The sequence below is a fragment of the Procambarus clarkii genome, chromosome 94 (assembly GCF_040958095.1).
Source record: "Procambarus clarkii isolate CNS0578487 chromosome 94, FALCON_Pclarkii_2.0, whole genome shotgun sequence".
NCBI lineage: Eukaryota > Metazoa > Arthropoda > Malacostraca > Decapoda > Cambaridae > Procambarus > Procambarus clarkii.
The window spans coordinates 12,388,504-12,407,410 of record NC_091243.1 but is presented as its reverse complement, the minus strand read 5'-3'; the positions used below and the strand labels follow the sequence as shown (position 1 = coordinate 12,407,410).

General features: G+C 48.0%; 1 protein-coding gene across 6 annotated transcripts in view; it reads left to right on the top strand.

Annotated features, from left to right (window-relative positions):
• Window positions 1-18,104, top strand: part of LOC123747411 (gonadotropin-releasing hormone receptor) — a 92,612-nt gene extending 74,508 nt beyond the window's left edge. For 3 of the 6 annotated variants that reach the window (XM_069319731.1, XM_069319733.1, XM_045729618.2), the window contains 6 exons: window positions 2,130-2,226; window positions 2,678-2,905; window positions 4,705-4,897; window positions 5,281-5,419; window positions 11,351-11,536; window positions 12,776-18,104. In XM_069319731.1, the coding sequence (XP_069175832.1) occupies window positions 2,130-2,226; window positions 2,678-2,905; window positions 4,705-4,897; window positions 5,281-5,419; window positions 11,351-11,536; window positions 12,776-12,908 (976 nt within the window). In that variant the 3' untranslated portion in view covers window positions 12,909-18,104. The remainder of the gene's footprint in view (window positions 1-2,129; window positions 2,227-2,677; window positions 2,906-4,704; window positions 4,898-5,280; window positions 5,420-11,350; window positions 11,537-12,775) is intronic. The other 3 variants (XR_011226128.1, XR_011226126.1, XR_011226127.1) reach the window with 3 other exon arrangements.
• Window positions 18,105-18,907: the final 803 nt, after the last annotated feature.

Genomic DNA, 18,907 nt, shown 5'->3' with positions numbered 1-18,907 from the left:
CACACACATACATACACATATACGCCACCTGGGCCCGGTAGCTGAGTGGACAGCACGCTGGACATGTAATCCTGTGGTCCGGGGTTCGATTCCCGGCACCGGCGAGAAACAATGGGCAGAGTTTCTTTCAACCCTGATGCCCCTGTTACCTAGTAGTAAATAGGTACCTGGGAGTTAGACAGCTGTTACGGGCTGCTTCCTGTGTGTGTGTATTCACCTAGTTGTATTCACCTAGTTGTATTCATCTAGTTGTGCTTTCGGGGGTTGAGCTCTGCTCTTTCGACCCACCTCTCGAAGGGTCTATCAACCAACTGTTACTGACTACTAACTACTTTTTTCCTCTGTCGGCGGGCCGACAGAGCCAGAGCTCAACCCCTGAAAGCACAACTAGGTGAATACACACACTCACTCACTTGAGCACACACACAGCCAATCAGGGATCAGCTGGTCATTGTAAATATTTACGTTCAATCAGCTGACGATTGTGTTAATAAATTAAAACATTTCGAGAACCCTGGCCTCAACTAATAGAAAACAAGTAGTTATTTTTTTTCCAAATATATCAATGAAAATGCAGATTATTTTATATTTATTAATATATAATCATATCCTTATTAATAATATTTATTTAACAAAATATTTCAGTTAAATTAGAGTAAATAGTAGTAGCATAAGAGTTAAGTTTTTCTACGATACGACTCAAGACTCGTCTACAGATCGTATTATATATATATATATATATATATATATATATATATATATATATATATATATATATATATATATATATATATATATATAAATATATATATATATATATATATATATATATATACAACTTTAGAACACTTTCCCACCAGGAGACTCGAACCCTAGCCAGCACAGAAGCCTTCCAGCAACTGGCATCTTTGGGGTATTTAAATACTCCGAAATTACCATCTCTTTTAAGGGTCTGAGCAGGTGGTGGAGCGGGTTAAGGCGTACCTGTTATGCCAGTTGCTGGAAGGCTTCTGTGCTGGCTAGGGTTCGAGTCTCCTGGTGGGAAAGTGTTCTAAAGTTGTATACTTCACTCTCGTGTTTAGGAGAGTTGTGCCTTAAGCATAGACACTGTGTCTTCCCATATTAACAGGGACTTGATGAAATAAACGTATAAATGACCCCTCACTTGCTCTTGTGCTCTTGGGAGGTGTTGATCTTTGGGGTATTTAAATACTCCGAAATTACCATCTCTTTTAAGGGTCTGAGCAGGTGGTGGAGCGGGTTAAGGCGTACCTGTTATGCCAGTTGCTGGAAGGCTTCTGTGCTGGCTAGGGTTCGAGTCTCCTGGTGGGAAAGTGTTCTAAAGTTGTATACTTCACTCTCGTGTTTAGGAGAGTTGTGCCTTAAGCATAGACACTGTGTCTTCCCATATTAACAGGGACTTGATGAAATAAACGTATAAATGGCCCCTCACTTGCTCTAGTGCTCTTGGGAGGTGTTGATCTTTGGGGTATTTAAATACTCCGAAATTACCATCTCTTTTAAGGGTCTGAGCAGGTGGTGGAGCGGGTTAAGGCGTACCTGTTATGCCAGTTGCTGGAAGGCTTCTGTGCTGGCTAGGGTTCGAGTCTCCTGGTGGGAAAGTGTTCTAAAGTTGTATACTTCACTCTCGTGTTTAGGAGAGTTGTGCCTTTTATATATATATATATATATATATATATATATATATATATATATATATATATATATATATATATATAATATAATATAATATATGTATGTATATATATATTAGAATCTTTATTTATAGTTAATTATTTTCTCCTTATCGGATACTTATGAGGATATGCAAGCAAATCCGTTTCTCGTCTGGTATTTAGCAATGTGTTGAACGACCTGAGTACACAATGTGCGGGACTGTGTACCGTGTCAGCTGCCAGGGGGTATGTAGGTACACTGTAGGAGAGACTGTGTACCGTGACCACCTTTAAATCCCCCAGAAATGTTCCACAAAATACTTCAGAACGAAAAAAAAAAAACTTTGCTCATATCACAGCTGTGGTCACAATAATCCCAGGACCAGTTGACCTGAGACTCAGGGTCCCATACACCAAATTCCTTGAGACTCTGACGAAAACTTTCCCTCACAGGCACAGATCTCGGTCCCTGGCCTCCCGAGTGACCCTCATGATCCTCCACCTCACTATCGCCGACCTCCTCGTCACCTTCCTCCTCATGCCCCTGGAGGTATGTCACCAGCCTCATTTTTGTTTATATGTTACGGGCTATTCATGCCCATGCCACCACCTGGTTGGCTTAATCTTAATCAGTCTTGTCTATATGAGAGAATATCTGTTCAAGTTTGGAGGATAGACGCTTTGGGGTAGCCTCGCCCAACTTTGCAGTAGGAATGGTCTGGGGAGAAGGGACGGACATAGGCTTGTGGAGATCCTTTCTACGAGCCTATGCAAAGGTCCCTTCGATTTCATGCAAAGGGGTGGCATGTTGGGTCAGTCTGGACCCTATGTAACAATCAGCCACCTGTCCCCTTGCACAGTCTGGTGAGATTAGCCCCCCAAGCGTTAGGTCTCGCATAGCAGACATTCTCTTTCACAGCTATATAGTCCCTTGCCTCATATATTCTTGTCTTTTTAACACCTCTATTTTCCCCTTCTACTTCTCCTGTCGTCTTCTGCAGATCGGGTGGGCGTGGACAGTGTCTTGGGAGGCAGGAGACGTGGCCTGTCGCATCCTGGCCTTCTTCAGGACCTTTGGGGTCTTCCTGAGCGGGTTCCTGCTGGTGGCCATCAGCGTGGACAGGTACTACTCAGTGCTGCGGCCACTCACAGTCATGGAAGCCAAGAGGAGGGTGCGACTCATGCTGTGGATGGCCTGGGGAGCTTCTGGGGTCTGCTCCATACCACAGGTGGGTGCTCTGGATGTCCCGGGACAGGGAGGGTCCTGGGGTCTGCTCCATACCGCAGGTGAGTGCTCTGGATGTCCTGGGAGAGGGGAGCTTCTGGGGTCTGCTCCATACCACAGGTGGGTGCTCTGGATGTCCCGGGACGGGGGAGGGGTCCTGGGGTCTGCTCCATACCACAGGTGGGTGCTCTGGATGTCCCGGGACAGGGAGGGTCCTGGGGTCTGCTCCATACCGCAGGTGAGTGCTCTGGATGTCCTGGGAGAGGGGAGCTTCTGGGGTCTGCTCCATACCGCAGGTGGGTGCTCTGGATGTCCCGGGACAGGGAGGGTCCTGGGGTCTGCTCCATACCACAGGTGGGTGCTCGGGATGTCCCGGGACGGGGGAGGGGTTCTGGGGTCTGCTCCATACCACAGGTGGGTGCTCGGGATGTCCCGGGACGGGGGAGGGGTCCTGGGGTCTGCTCCATACCACAGGTGGGTGCTCTGGATGTCCCGGGACGGGGGAGGGGTCCTGGGGTCTGCTCCATACCACAGGTGGGTGCTCTGGATGTCCCGGGACGGGGGAGGGGTCCTGGGGTCTGCTCCATACCGCAGGTGAGTGCTCTGGATGTCTCGGGACGGGGGAGGGGTCCTGGGGTCTGCTCCATACCACAGGTGGGTGCTCTGGATGTCCCGGGACGGGGGAGGGGTCCTGGGGTCTGCTCCATACCGCAGGTGAGTGCTCTGGATGTCTCGGGACGGGGGAGGGGTCCTGGGGTCTGCTCCATACCACAGGTGGGTGCTCGGGATGTCCTGGGACAGGGAGGCTCCTGGAGTCTGCTCCATAACACAGGTGGGTGCTCGGGATGTCCTGGGACAGGGAGGGTCCTGGGGTCTGCTCCATACCGCAGGTGAGTGCTCTGGATGTCTCGGGACGGGGGAGGGGTCCTGGGGTCTGCTCCATACCACAGGTGGGTGCTCGGGATGTCCTGGGACAGGGAGGCTCCTGGAGTCTGCTCCATAACACAGGTGGGTGCTCGGGATGTCCTGGGACAGGGAGGCTCCTGGAGTCTGCTCCATAACACAGGTGGGTGCTCGGGATGTCCTGGGACAGGGAGGCTCCTGGAGTCTGCTCCATAACACAGGTGGGTGCTCGGGATGTCCTGGGACAGGGAGGGTCCTGGAGTCTGCTCCATAACACAGGTGGGTGCTCGGGATGTCCTGGGACAGGGAGGCTCCTGGAGTCTGCTCCATAACACAGGTGGGTGCTCGGGATGTCCTGGGACAGGGAGGGTCCTGGAGTCTGCTCCATAACACAGGTGGGTGCTCTGGATGTCCTGGGACAGGGAGGCTCCTGGAGTCTGCTCCATACCACAGGTGGGTGCTCGGGATGTCCTGGGACAGGGAGGCTCCTGGAGTCTGCTCCATACCACAGGTGGGTGCTCGGGATGTCCTGGGACAGGGAGGCTCCTGGAGTCTGCTCCATAACACAGGTGGGTGTTTTCATGCATATATTGTCCGCACAATTTTTTGTATAATCTGGAAATTTGCTCAGATTATTCTTTTTATTAATGGTGTGGGTGAATGTACTTCCTGCGGCGCTCTGTTGATTGGCCACGCCTTCATCTCTTCCTTCAATTCTTTCTCGTTTTCTCTTTCTTCTTTCCCCCTATTTGTTCCTCTTCTTTCACTCTCCCACCCTATCACCCCGGCTACACCCACCACTCTCTCCACCCACCCCTCTCCTTCTCCATCCCTCACTCTCCCTCTCCATCCCTCACTCTCCCTCCTCCCTCACTCTCACCCGTCCCTCTGCGCCCCCAGACGGTGATCTTCCACGTGGAGCAGCACCCTGACCATCCATGGTTCGAGCAGTGTGTCACCTTCCACAGCTTCCCGTCCCCGACCTACGAGCTCCTCTACAATGTGGCGGGCTTCATCGCCATGTATGCCATACCGCTCCTCACCATCCTCTTCTGCTACGGCTCCATCGTCATCGTACTCTACAGGAAAGATGGTGAGGGGGGGGGGGGTATGGGCGCTGTGTGGAGGCAGGAGTGGGTGTAGGGTGGAATGGATGTAGTGATTTTGAGAGTGAGGATTCTGTGTGTATGTGTTGAAATTACGTACTGAAAGATGTGGATAGTGATGGAAGACTAAGTAAATTGATTTACGTTATTTACATCATAAATTATCATTGTTAATTGCCAGTATCGTCATATATGTATATGTTACTAGTTCAAGTTGAAGTATGTTTATTGAGATAAGCAATAAATACATCTCAAAGGGATAGAGTAGCTTAGGCTATTTCTACCCTCCTAGTATGTTACTATAGTGTGAGAAGTAGAGTTAGACACGTGGTGTGTTGAGACCTGACCTGACCTGACCTGACCTCGGCAGTGTGGTCCCGGGAAGCCGCGGGGGAGGAGCGGACCCCACCCTCGCTGGGCCGGACTAAGACCCGCACCCTTCACATGACTCTCATCATCGTCCTGGTCTTCTTCTTCTGCTGGACACCTTACAACATCATGAGTCTATGGTGAGTATACTTTGTGTCTTCAGGCTGGGGTGAGTATACTTTGTGTCCTCACTCAGGTTGGGGTGAGTATACCCTGCGTCCTCACTCAGGTTGGGGTGAGTATACCCTGCGTCCTCACTCAGGTTGGGGTGAGTATACCCTACGTCCTCACTCAGGTTGGGGTGAGTATATCCTGTGTCCTCACTCAGGTTGGGGTGAGTATACCCTGCGTCCTTACTCAGGTTGGGGTGAGTATGTCCCTAACCTGCAAAATCTGTTCAACATAATGCCTGTATTAACTGAATATCTTCAATTCACAGCAATGCTAAGCTGGCACTTCCTCCCACTAAACATCCTCCAAGACTAGGAATAATAAATTCACAAACAGGGAATACAATAGATGGCGTTAAGCTGATTTGCACAAAACAGAGAATAGATTAGTCTATGCTAACTCTCTACCTAGGCACTCAACTCCTGTCTTGGATGTGTTGAGATCAAATAGTCGTGATGACACTGTCACTAGTGACTGGCACTCGCATGACAGTGCAGCAGTGACAGGCTCTTGTGTCATGACAGTTGCCAGCCTTAGTAAGTTGCCAGCCCTTGTAAGTTGCCAGCCCTTGTAAACTGTTACTTATACCTGGTTGATACCTGGTTGATGGGGTTCTGGGAGTTCTTCTACTCCCCAAGCCCCTGGTTGATACCTGGTTGATGGGGTTCTGGGAGTTCTTCTACTCCCCAAGCCCGGCCCGAGGCCAGACTCGACTTGTGAGAGTTTGGTCCACCAGGCTGTTGCTTGGAGCGGCCCGCAGGCCCACATACCCACCACAGCCCGATTGGTCCGGCACTCCTTGGAGGAATAAATCTAGTTTCCTCTTGAAAATGTGTTTTCTTCCTCTTCCTACGCTTGTTTCTCGTTCGTCGTCTCTTCCACATTCGTCCTCTTATTTTAACTGTTCTTACCATTCTGTTCTGGTGTGCATATTCTTGTAACTATTCCCGTCACGGTGACGTGTGAAGAGTGAGACCGAACTGAGACAATTGTGTCCTGAGCAGCTTGTGTAAGTCACGGCTCAGCCTCGCTCAGCTGTTTGTACTGTCTGTGTGAGGAAAAGTTTTCCAATATATGGAGTGTGATGATGAGCAGATAGAGAGAAGAAGAAGGAGGAGGAGGATGAAAGGTCTTGTAATTGGGAGGCGGCAGTCCAGAAGAATTTGTGCGTTCTTGTAAATACACACATACACACACACACATCTATACACACACACATATACACACTCAGACAGTTGAGGGGCGGGACCAAAGAGCCAGAACTCAACCCTCCGCAAGCACAACTAGACTAGTACCTTTTAAACTTTAAAACCCAAACTTCCTCGTGTCAGTCTGATGGCTTTTACTTGACAACAAAATGGTATAAGTCACTTTAGTGTAGAGCTCGTGGTCGACGTCTGCGGCCTCTGGTGAGTGAGTGTCTTATGGCTGAGCTCCAGCTAAGGCAAACACTGGTAGAAATTGTTTAATGGTCCGTTGTTATTGTGTCATTTATTGTTGTTCTGTCATTTATTGTTATTGTGGCATTTATTGTTGTTGAGGCATTTGTTGTTATTGTGACATTTATTGTTGTTGTATCATTTATTGTTGTTGTGTCATTTATTGTTGTTGTGTCATTTATTGTTGTTGTGTCATTTATTCATTTATTGTTGTTCTGTCATTTATTGTTGTTCTGTCATTTATTGTTGTTCTGTCATTTATTGTTTTTAATGTGACCTTTATTGTTATGGCAAAAAGAGTGAACAAAGCTCTCGGGAGTATGCCGGTCAAGCATGAACTATGCAAGGGGGAAACTTTGATTGAAACACCGAGGTACCGCGTCCGGAGGAGGGGAAGGAGGAGGAGGAGGAGGAGGGGAAGGAGAAGAAGGAGGAGGAGGGAAAGGAGAAGGAGGAGAAGAAAGAGGAGGAGGAGGAGGAATGGCAGCGTCTTCTCTTCCGTACATAATATAACAGGCATCAAAACCTAAACCAAGCCTTAAGATGATTTACAACGATCGTAGCATTGAAATACACACACACACACATCACAGGCACGCACAGAAGTAAACCATACTACCTCACCTATGGTTTACCGGAGAGTGTCTTAATGCTGAGAACATACAAGATCATAGAGAGGCACACGAACTAAATGGTAAACACGAGCAGGACTAGAAAGAAAGAGCATTGGAAGAAGCTCTTTCATGATGATTGGAAGACGATTGGAAGATGAGCAGAGAAGTCTTAATGATGTGTGAGGCGTTGTCTTACGTGTTAGACAATGCCTTAAGGTGGAGGTGTTGTTTTTAGGAGTAATGAACCGGTGGGATGAAGATTACTCCAGACACAGATTCAAGGCCGGTTATAGCATCTTGGGCTTTAATCCTGTGAGTAAACATTTGGTTTGTGCATTCACCCTGCCACACACCAGACCAGTATCTCCCACACACCCGACCAACACCCGCACACACCCGACCAAGACCCCCACGCACCCGACCAACACCCGCACACACCCGACCAAGACCCCCACACACCCGACCAACACCCGCACACACATACAAAAGAAGAGGTTCATGTATTCTGGAAATGAGACGATTTCCGGACGATGGACGAAAAACTTCCAGACCTTAGAGGCAAAACTATGGTTGGCATGGTGATAAGGGGGGAATTATCTCTCTCTCTCTCTCTCTCTCTCTCTCTCTCTCTCTCTCTCTCTCTCTCTCTCTCTCTCTCTCTCTCTCTACCACAGAAAATGTATTACTGCCACAAAATATCGTTACATCATCTACAGCTCACAGATGTTCATTCAGGAAAACTATGTTAGCAAATAATGAATCACTAATAAAACAGAATAATGAAACATTAGAATTTGCTCGGTGTCGGAGTAGTGGCCAACTGGAATGCGCTAAAAAGTGAGTTAGACACCATACACATCTCTAACTGTAGACGTGACAGAGTCCAATAGGCTCTGGAACCTGTATACAAGGGTCGACTAGGAGCTGAGAGGCGGGAATCAAGAGGCGAAGCTCATCCCAGGCAAACAGAACTAGCTAAGAACACATCCAAGCAAGGAAGCTACCTCATCAACGAGGACTCTAAACAAGGTCCTTGATTACCTTAAAACATCTTTCTATGATACCTGGTATTACCAGCGATGACAAATGCATTTATCATCTCCTCACAAGAGAGACGCCACGCTACTTAAATAGATTACATTCCCAAGGAAGTAAAGCTAAGATACATTCCTTAACGACAGATCAAGTGTGTTGTGACCTCAGCTGGCACACTTAAACAGATAGGCCCATTGAGTGAAGAAGTTGAGAAGTGTGTTGGAGAGAAGAGTGTCGGTGATAGAGATTTGTGAGAGACTTGGGGTCTCCTGCTGGGGTATTCAGCGTCATTTTGCATCCAGATCCCCAATTTCTGCTGCATCTAAGAACTGCACAAAAGTTTGCCCCAGCTTCTGCACCCATTCTGTACCCATAGGCATAATGGGTGAGGGATAATCCCAGCAGGATAGTGGTGGTGGTGTGGGAGTGTTAACTGCGATAAATGGAAGAGTAGAGAAGGTTAATGGAGAGAATATACATGCCTCCCTGGCCTCTAAGCATGACCAGGGACCCATCTCCCCTGGTCTAGGCTCTTACAATAAGGCTTCTCCATTCCAAACATGAAATACTATGGTTCGTGTGTGTGTGTCCGTAAGGTGATGCGTGTCAACTAATTATTCAAGGACGACACATAGCTGGTAATTATCACTGAGGAGATGCACTGCTAACTCACACACACACACACACACACACACACACACACACACACACACACACACACACACACACACACACACACACACACACACACACACACGGCTGTCACCCACCGCTAGTTTCCCACTGCAAGTCAAGGCAGAACCTATATGGTGTTTATAGTGTTTATACAATCTACATTACTGGCAAGACCCGTATGGTGTATATAGTGAATATACGACTCACCTGCGTCGCCGACGTCCCTCTCCTCGTACCCACCTTCAGAGAGCTTCAGTGGTCCCACAGCCTATGGATCACTAGGAATTCTATGACCTGACTAGGACTGGAGCCTGCATAGCCAGAGCTCACCAACTCACCCCGGCGTACACAGAACTGAAACCACTTCACCCATGAGTCTGTCAGGACTGACGACCCCTAAGCCACTCTCCTAGTGCAATTTCGATACAGTTTTTCATGAAATCCTGGCGCATGCACGGATCCTGGCGCACGCACGGATCCTGGTGCATGCACGGATCCTGATGCATGCACGGATCCTGGCGCATGCATGGATCCTGGCGCATGAACGGATCCTGGTGCATGCATGGATCCTGGTGCATGCACGGATCCTGGTGCATGCATGGATCCTGGTGCATGCACGGATCCTGGCGCACGCACGGATCCTGGCGCATGCACGGATCCTGGCGCACGCACGGATCACGCAGAGCCCACACACGTGCAAGAGAGCTTGAATGGTCCCCAAGCAATAAATCACTAGCAACATTATGACCCGACCGGGACTCGAACCCGCTATTCTTATCGATAACAACCATCACCTTAGGAGCCTCGACGGCTCGTGTGAAGATACGAACATTTTCCGCCCAAAACAACAGCAGCTGTTATAGCAGATAACAACTGCAGCGAAGATGATAACTAATAACAATAATAATAATAAAAATAATAATAATAATAACCGATGGGCTGAGGGTGGAGGGTCAACAACCCTCTCTCTCTCTCTCTCTCTCTCTCTCTCTCTCTCTCTCTCTCTCTCTCTCTCTCTCTCCCTCTCCCTCTCCCTCTCCCTCTCCCTCTCTCTCTCTCTCTCTCTCTCTCTCTCTCTCTCTCTCTCCACCCTCCAGGGTGGTTGTGTCATCCCACTAAGTCTTTTCTCACCATTTTTCAGACTTTGAGCCTTTTGTATGCGAGTGGTTGGGTCAGACATTCTTCCCTTGGAGAGCATACACATACACACATACTCTCTCTGTCTGTCTGTCTGTCTGTCTGTCTGTCTGTCTGTCTGTCTCTCTCTCTCTCTCTCTCTCTCTCTCTCTCTCTCTCTCTCTCTCTCTCTCTCTCTCTCTCTCTCTCTCTCTCTCTCTCTCTCAGATGAAAGAATAACCACACAAAAAAACTAATATATAAAATCATAGGGTTAATCTGCACTGGTGCACGTTCGCCTCTCTGCTCGGTTATAGTATTATAAATTTCTGGAGGCAGTAACGTAAAAGAAAACGGCACCAGCGTGGGAGGGGAGGTTTATATATTTTCCTCTTTTTCAAGATGAGAGCCACGCCGGCCTTGGGGTTGCTGTGGTCTGTAGTTCCGTCTGCGGCCGCACGGATGGTGTTCTTCTTATGTCTTGACAACAGTGTGTTTACCTTCTTGCGTAGCTGATCTTTACCTGGCCAAGAGGAATACAATTGCCACAATATTGACTCACGGTTTGCTGTGAGTTAGTTACTTATAATGGCACTTATTTGGGTTAATGTGTTCGCTCTCCATACACTGGAAAAACATGTTTTATAATGGATCTTTGAGTTGATCTGTGTGTTAGATTTAGTGGCCTGCCCCATGCCTATTGTTAGAGTACTGAACCTCTTATCCATGACAGTTGGGATAGGTTAGTGTTCACTGTTATCCCAACTCTCAGGATCTTTCCTTCAAGCATTACTGTGGTAAACCTGTATCGACCTATTGACGTTGCTGTAAACCCAAGTATTATCCAGTATTCATTTATGTAAACCTGAGAGAGAACACGCCCATGGACACCATCTCCCTGTATCGCATTCGTCCACGGACGACACAATACAGGTTTGTGCGTCTACGTGTCATTGCTTCAAGCAACTGTCGCGTCCTCAGATCGGTACTATAGACGTCCCGTCATCTCCTCCTTCTCCAGGTACTTCATCGACAGGAAAAGCGCCCAGCTGGTGGACCCGCGCGTCCAGGCTTCCCTCTTCATCTTCGCGGTGGCCAACTCCACCGTCAACCCGTTGGTCTACGGCTACTTCAACGTGCGTCGGGGCGCCAAGAACCCGACCCCGCGCCAGGAGTGGCGGATGAAGCGGATCGTCTACAAACCACCGTAAGGGGACAGTGTAGAGGGATAGATGATGATTGATGGCAGGGAAGGGATAGGGCAAGGGGGGGGGGAGGGATAGGGGGTGAGATGTGAGGGGTGAGTGAGGAAGGGTGTAGTGTGAGGTGTGAAAGAGAGCGTTGGAGTAGTAAGGAGAGTACAAAATGTGTGGAAATAATGGAGGGAGAGAGAGAGTGTGGTGTCTGTATAGAGTTGCAGCCTTAAAGACAAGTGGTGATTAATTAGAGCACATACTCAGTGGTTACTTATATACAGGTATGGAAAATTAGAGCACACATGCCCCCCTACTAGACCAGTAGAGTCCTTATGCCCCCCACTAGACCAATAGAGCTCTCATGCCCCCACTAGACCAATAGAGCTCTCGTGCCCCCACTACACCAATAGAGCCCTCGTGCCCCCACTACACCAATAGAGCCCTCGTGCCCCCACTAGACCAATAGAGCCCTCATGCCCCCACTAGACCAATAGAGCTCTCATGCCCCCACTAGACCAATAGAGCTCTCATGCCCCCACTACACCAATAGAGCCCTCGTGCCCCCACTAGACCAATAGAGCCCTCATGCCCCCACTAGACCAATAGAGCCCTCGTGCCCCCACTAGACCAATAGAGCCCTCATGCCCCCACTAAACCAATAAAGCCCTCATGCCCCCACTAGACCAATAGAACCCTCATGCTCCCACTAGACCAATAGAGCTCTCATGCTCCCACTAGACCAATAGAGCTCTCATGCCCCCACTAGACCAATAGAGTCCTTATGCCCCCACTACACCAATAGAGCCCTCGTGCCCCCACTACACCAATAGAGCCCTCGTGCCCCCACTAGACCAATAGAGCCCTCATGCCCCCACTAGACCAATAGAGCCCTCATGCCCCCACTACACCAATAGAGCCCTCATGCCCCCACTAGACCAATAGAGCCCTCATGCCCCCACTAGACCAATAGAGCCCTCATGCCCCCACTACACCAATAGAGCCCTCATCCCCCACTACACCAATAGAGCTCTCATGCCCCCACTAGACCAATAGAGCCCTCGTGCCCCCACTAGACCAATAGAGCCCTCATGCCCCCACTACACCAATAGAGCCCTCGTGCCCCCACTACACCAATAGAGCCCTCGTGCCCCCACTAGACCAATAGAGCCCTCATGCCCCCACTAGACCAATAGAGCCTACCATCAAGACAATGTTAATAGAGCTCCCCGCGGTTTTCTCCCTCGCCACAGGTTCCGTCAGCACCTGCCAGGGTGTGTGTGCAGTCCAGCCAAGAGCTCCTCTAGCGACCTGCCGTGTCACATCCCCAACGGGTACCGCACCCGCTACCCGCCTCACCCGCACAACCACTACCCGGGCGTCTGAAAGCCCGCGCCCGCCATCTCTCAAGCTACCCGCTTCCCCCGCACCCAAGCGGGTACTTCGGATGATACCCGCTTGACGCTGGTCACAACCGCTCTACCTGGTGGCGTTCCGGAGAGGTGTTAACTTGGGCGTTGTTGGTAAGGGCTTACTAGTGGTCACCTTACCTTTGGGAAAGATGTGTCTGGGGTAGCCATCCTTCCCTTACCTTCCAGAGGTAAAGGAGAACTAATCCCCCCTCATCTTACCCTTATAGTAACGGAAAACCACCCGTTATACTTCTGAGATAAAGGGGGAACCATCCCTTACCTTCTTGAGGTGAATGGGACCCACCCTTTACCTTCCTGTGGTAAAGGGAAGGGAGCTGGGGGAGACGAAACAGTTAAAGTTTTTATGGAAGAGAAATATTGAAGTTCGCAGAGCAACAAAAGTGTCGACAAAGCTTTTCAAAGGTTTAAGAAAGGTGTGAAGAGAACTTGTCACATTTATGAGAAATGTATTCAAGGATTTTCTCGGATTTCTTAGCCATGCCAGAGTGACAGCCTGTAGCCGTATGCTAAGTCAGTACAATGCTGAACGGCAGAACTTCCTGGGGTCAGTGTATCGGTGCACGGCGGAACTTCCTGGGGTCAGTGTATCGGTGCACGGCGAAACTTCCTGGGGTCAGTGTATCGGTGCACGGCAGAACTTCCTGGGGTCAGTGTATCGGTGCACGGCGGAACTTCCTGGGGTCAGTGTATCGGTGCACGGCGGAACTTCCTGGGGTCAGTGTATCGGTGCACGGCGGAACTTCCTGGGGTCAGTGTATCGGTGCACGGCGGAACTTCCTGGGGTCAGTGTATCGTTGAACGGCAGAACTTCCTGGGGTCAGTGTATCGTTGAACGGCAGAACTTCCTGGGGTCAGTGTATAGGTGAACGACAGAACTTCCTGGGGTCAGTGTATCTGTGCACGCGGAACTTCCTGGGGTCAGTGTATAGGTGAACGACAGAACTTCCTGGGGTCAGTGTATCTGTGCACGGCGGAACTTCCTGGGGTCAGTGTATCGTTGAACGGCAGAACTTCCTGGGGTCAGTGTATAGGTGAACGACAGAACTTCCTGGGGTCAGTGTATCGGTACACGGCAGAACTTCCTGGGGTCAGTGTATCGGTACACGGCAGAACTTCCTGGGGTCAGTGTATTTATGGCCAATCAAACTTCCAATGGTCAGTATACTTCTGGACAGCTGAATGTAAATGTATGTTTTCTTTGTTAATATACTGAGAATATTGAGAAAAAAAGGTGAACATATAACAGGATACGAGCCTAAAATAATGTGCTGAGATTTCAGCTTCCTTCAGGAGACAGTGTGGCTTCTCCCACTGATTACACACGTCCACTGAAGGACACACACTGTAACACTGTCAACCTGGGACATACTGTAACACTGTCAACCTGGGACACACTGTAACACTGTCAGCCTGGGACATACTGTAACACTGTCAACCTGGGACACACTGTAACACTGTCAGTCTGGGACAAACGGGAAAACAGACAAATAAATAAAGCTAGTGCAAAATTATGGTCGGCGCTCGCAGTAGGCAAATGACGGCCCATCAAAATAAATAATTTGACTGGTCGAAATCAATCAAAACATGGAATTTATGCTCCATAAATTCCATATAATTTACCGATTCAACTGAAATCGACGTCTCGCGCCAGAGAGAGAATGAATTCTTCAAGTTCTCTCGTAATCTGTATAAACTTGACGAGTAAGATATGAATCTTCAGTGTATCTTCAGGGTATTGTTTAGTAAATACAAGTCAAGCCTCCGTTTTCTGTTGATGTCTCACCCTCCTCCGCCCCGCCTCGAGGCCCCCTGAAGGCTGGAATATAAAAACTTAATCGCTTGTGAATGTCAGTTATGATCCCTGGCGCCAGAGCGGATCATTGTGCCGCCTTCAAGACGCCTCCCTTACCTCCCGTGTGAGAGACTGTCAGTCTTGGTGCTCCAGCATTCAGGTTCATTAATATTATAATTGGTAGTAGGAATGCAAATGGCATTTATGTACCGATTCTGCTGTGATTGAGGTCTTCGTGGCTACATATGTGGAGTGGTAGCTCTCAAGATTACTTGGACAAATGTTTGGGAACACCCAGGCTCGCTCGCACGGTTCCAAACACGCGTAGATACACAAACACACACACACACACACACACACACACACACACACACACACACACACACACACACACACACACACACACACACACACACACACACAAGACAAAGTTAGAGAAGATTCAGCGGTATGCCACCAGGCTCGTCCCGGAACTGAGAGGATTGAGCTACGAGGAAAGGCTAAAGGAGCTGAACCTCACATCCCTGGAAAACAGAAGAGTAAGGGGAGACATGATAACCATCTACAAAATTCTCAGGGGAATTGGCAGGGTGGACAAAGACAAACTCTTCAGCACGGGTGGAACACGAACAAGGGGACACAGGTGGAAACTTAGTACCCAGATGAGCCACAGAGACGTTAGAAAGAATATTTTCAGTGTCAGAGTAGTTAATAAATGGAATGCACTAGGAAGTGATGTGGTGGAGGCTGACTCCATACACAGTTTCAAATGTAGATATGATAGAGCCCAGTAGGCTCAGGAATCTGTACACCAGTTGATTGACAGTTGGGAGGCGGGACCAAAGAGCCAAAGCTCAACCCCCGCAAGCACAATTAGGTGAGTACACACAGTCTTGAGCACAGAATATCGAGGGTGTGTTTTGCCTCCTCCAAGACTCCCTCCATCACCACACACCATCTCCTGCCTCCTCCAAGACTCCCTCCATCACCACACACCATCTCCTGCCTCCTCCAAGACTCCCTCCATCACCACACACCATCTCCTGCCTCCTCCAAGACTCCCTCCATCACCACACACCATCTCCTGCCTCCTCCAAGACTCCCTCCTGATGTTTGTGTTACTGGAAGCTCGTGACGGTCGATGGAACAGCAAAAGAAACCAGTTTACACCCACACTGTGATGCCAGAGTGTTATAATCACTACGAACTTGAGTGTGTGCAGTTACATGCACTCTGTGAGCTAGAGTTCAACGTACATCCCGTGTTACCTCTCTGGTCCTCTTCAGCTCAGAGGACGCCAGCACAGTCCTATTTCTCATCCTTTTGATGGCTCAAGTTTTACACTCAGAATTCTTTTTTTACGAATTATTGTCACGCGATGTACCCGACTGTACTGAACCAGCCACAGCCGAGGCGTCCATGTTGTGGGGTAGACGAGGGAGAGAGAGAGAGAGAGAGAGAGAGAGAGAGAGAGAGAGAGAGAGAGAGAGAGAGAGAGAGAAAGGGAGGCAGAGAGGAGGCAAAGACAAAATACAGAACAAAAATTATATATCATTGGAGTATACTGGCAGCAGGTTTTCATTTAGACATGTTTCATTGAATATGACGGCATATTCTGTATTGATAATTTTCTCGTTCAGAGCTTCTGTCCTTCTGACTAGTTCTCTTGCATCTTGGTTTAATTAATTGTAAGAGGATTTCTCCGAATGCAATCTGTGTTCGAGGTAAACTAAAAGAAATAATTAACTGTAGAATGTATTATACTTAATATAAGTTTACACAACGTTTCGAACCTACATGGTGCATTCTCAAGTGATGGGACTGTGCTGAGTGCATTGGATTTATACCATTAGGGAGGCTAGGTACATAATACAAATAGGTGAGGAATACGACGTGAAGAGGGGCAAGGATAGGGCATAGAAGAGGCTTGAGGGGCAGGTACAGACAGACTGTTCACCCGTGCAGGTGTAGCAAGCTTGGTGCTGATGATCTTACCTACCTGGCGATAACAAGGTAGGATGATAACACAGGTCGGTAATAATAATACCAATGGCCATGATATACACACACACAGGTATACACACACACACACACACACTGGTATACACATGCACAGGTATACACACACACACACTGGTATACACGTGCACAGGTATACACACACTAGTATACACGTGCACAGGTATACACACACATACACTGGTATACACGTGCACAGGTATACACACACATACACTGGTATACACGTGCACAGGTACAACAGGAATTCTGTGGGTCATTTTCACTGTCATATATACGGGACAAGCCGCTGTGGGTGTCCCATAAAGCTCTTAACCTCAACTATATTCTTCCCTTGTATAAGGTATGCATCATACAGGCTTGTATAAGGTATGCATCATACAGGATTGTACAAGGTATGCATCATACAGGCTTGTATTAGGTATGCATCATACAGGCTTGTATAAGGTATGCATCATACAGGCTTGTATAAGGTATGCATCATACAGGCTTGTATAAGGTATGCATCATACAGGCTTGTATAAGGTATGCCTCATACAGGCTTGTATAAGGTATGCATCATACAGGCTTGTATAAGGTATGCATCATACAGGCTTGTATAAGGTATGCCTCATACATGATCATCTTCAAGTGTGGCTCGCTTGATCGCTTTACTTCTGTATATAATATTTATATGAGTGTGTATATTGTGTATAATGAAGACATTATCTCCCACACATCGCAGCATCTCTCATCTCATCATCTCCCAACATTTAAGAGCATCCAGCTTGTGACAAGAGACCATTTGTCATTCCATCTCCAAATATCCATTTGAAAATAATTTCGTCTACGTATTTCTTAACGTTTCTCGCTTGAATCTAAATATATATAGATCATTAGATGTTTGTATGATATTTAAATTTTGTATATTATATATTAAACGTGTTTCAAAATGCTATCATTTAGGTCAACCTGTGAATATGCGTCCCTAGCATCCCAGTCCTTATGTTTCACACCCCCTGTATCCCACCCCATGTCTCTCATCCCTGTGTGTCCCCTCCCCCCCCCATGCTGTATTATCCATATGTATACAGTACACCCCGCCTTACTAAGGGTGATCTGAAGCGGCTAGAAATTACAGTATGTATAATACATCGACAATATGTATATATAATAGATTAGCAATATACACTTAATACATACTATGTATATAATACATTATAAATATCCTGTCAACACACACAATATCTGCACTATCACCTTCTCAGAGATCATAATGTATTTTTGCCTTATATTTGTCTCAAGTGTCTGGGTCTTGAGGCTATATATTAATTATATAATAAAAAAAATTGAAGATTTGTAAGTTGTTTCTCAATTCTCAAGTGGATACCCTAAGGGTCCCTGCCACAGGTAAGGGCCAGGTAGAGACCAGATAGAGGCCATGCATATACCTGGTAGAGATTAGATAAGAGACCAATCAGGTACTAATCACAGGTAGTGATTAGAAGCAGTGAGTAACTCAAGGACTCAGAGGTGATGGAAACGCAGATTTACACTCAAACTAGTGAAAGAAGAAGGAAATAAAGTATACTTTGTGAAGGAAGGGCACTGATCAACCATCGGGTATGTTGTGTAATACGTCAAGAATATTAGTAGAAGGGAAAAGTGTTCCATATTCGCGAGTAGTACTCTAGAGAAATATAGAGAGGAAGCTGCCACCAGATGTGGAGTAGGGGAGATGCCCCAAATGTGGAGTGGGGGAGATGCCCCAAATGTGGAGTGAGGAGATGCCCCAAATGTGGAGTGGGGGAGATGCCCCAAATGTGGAGTGGGGAAGCTGCCACCAGATGTGGAGTGGGGGAGATGCCCCAAATGTGGAGTGGGGAAGCTGCCACCAGATGTGGACTGGGGAAGAGATGCCCCAAATATGGGGAAGGGATGCCCCAGGAGAGAGAACAGTACCCTAGACAATTAACGAGACATGTAGAGTGCAGAGTTGATAACGAAGGTGAGGGAGAGTGCAGCAGCTTCAGACTCACTGAGGCAACTAATGATGAACACTGAGACACGAGGTGATAAAAGCCTTGTCGTCCACCACAGGTAATGGAGAGTGAAGCTTACAGTAACCCACATACATCAGTAGCCAGAGATCTATCGCAGAG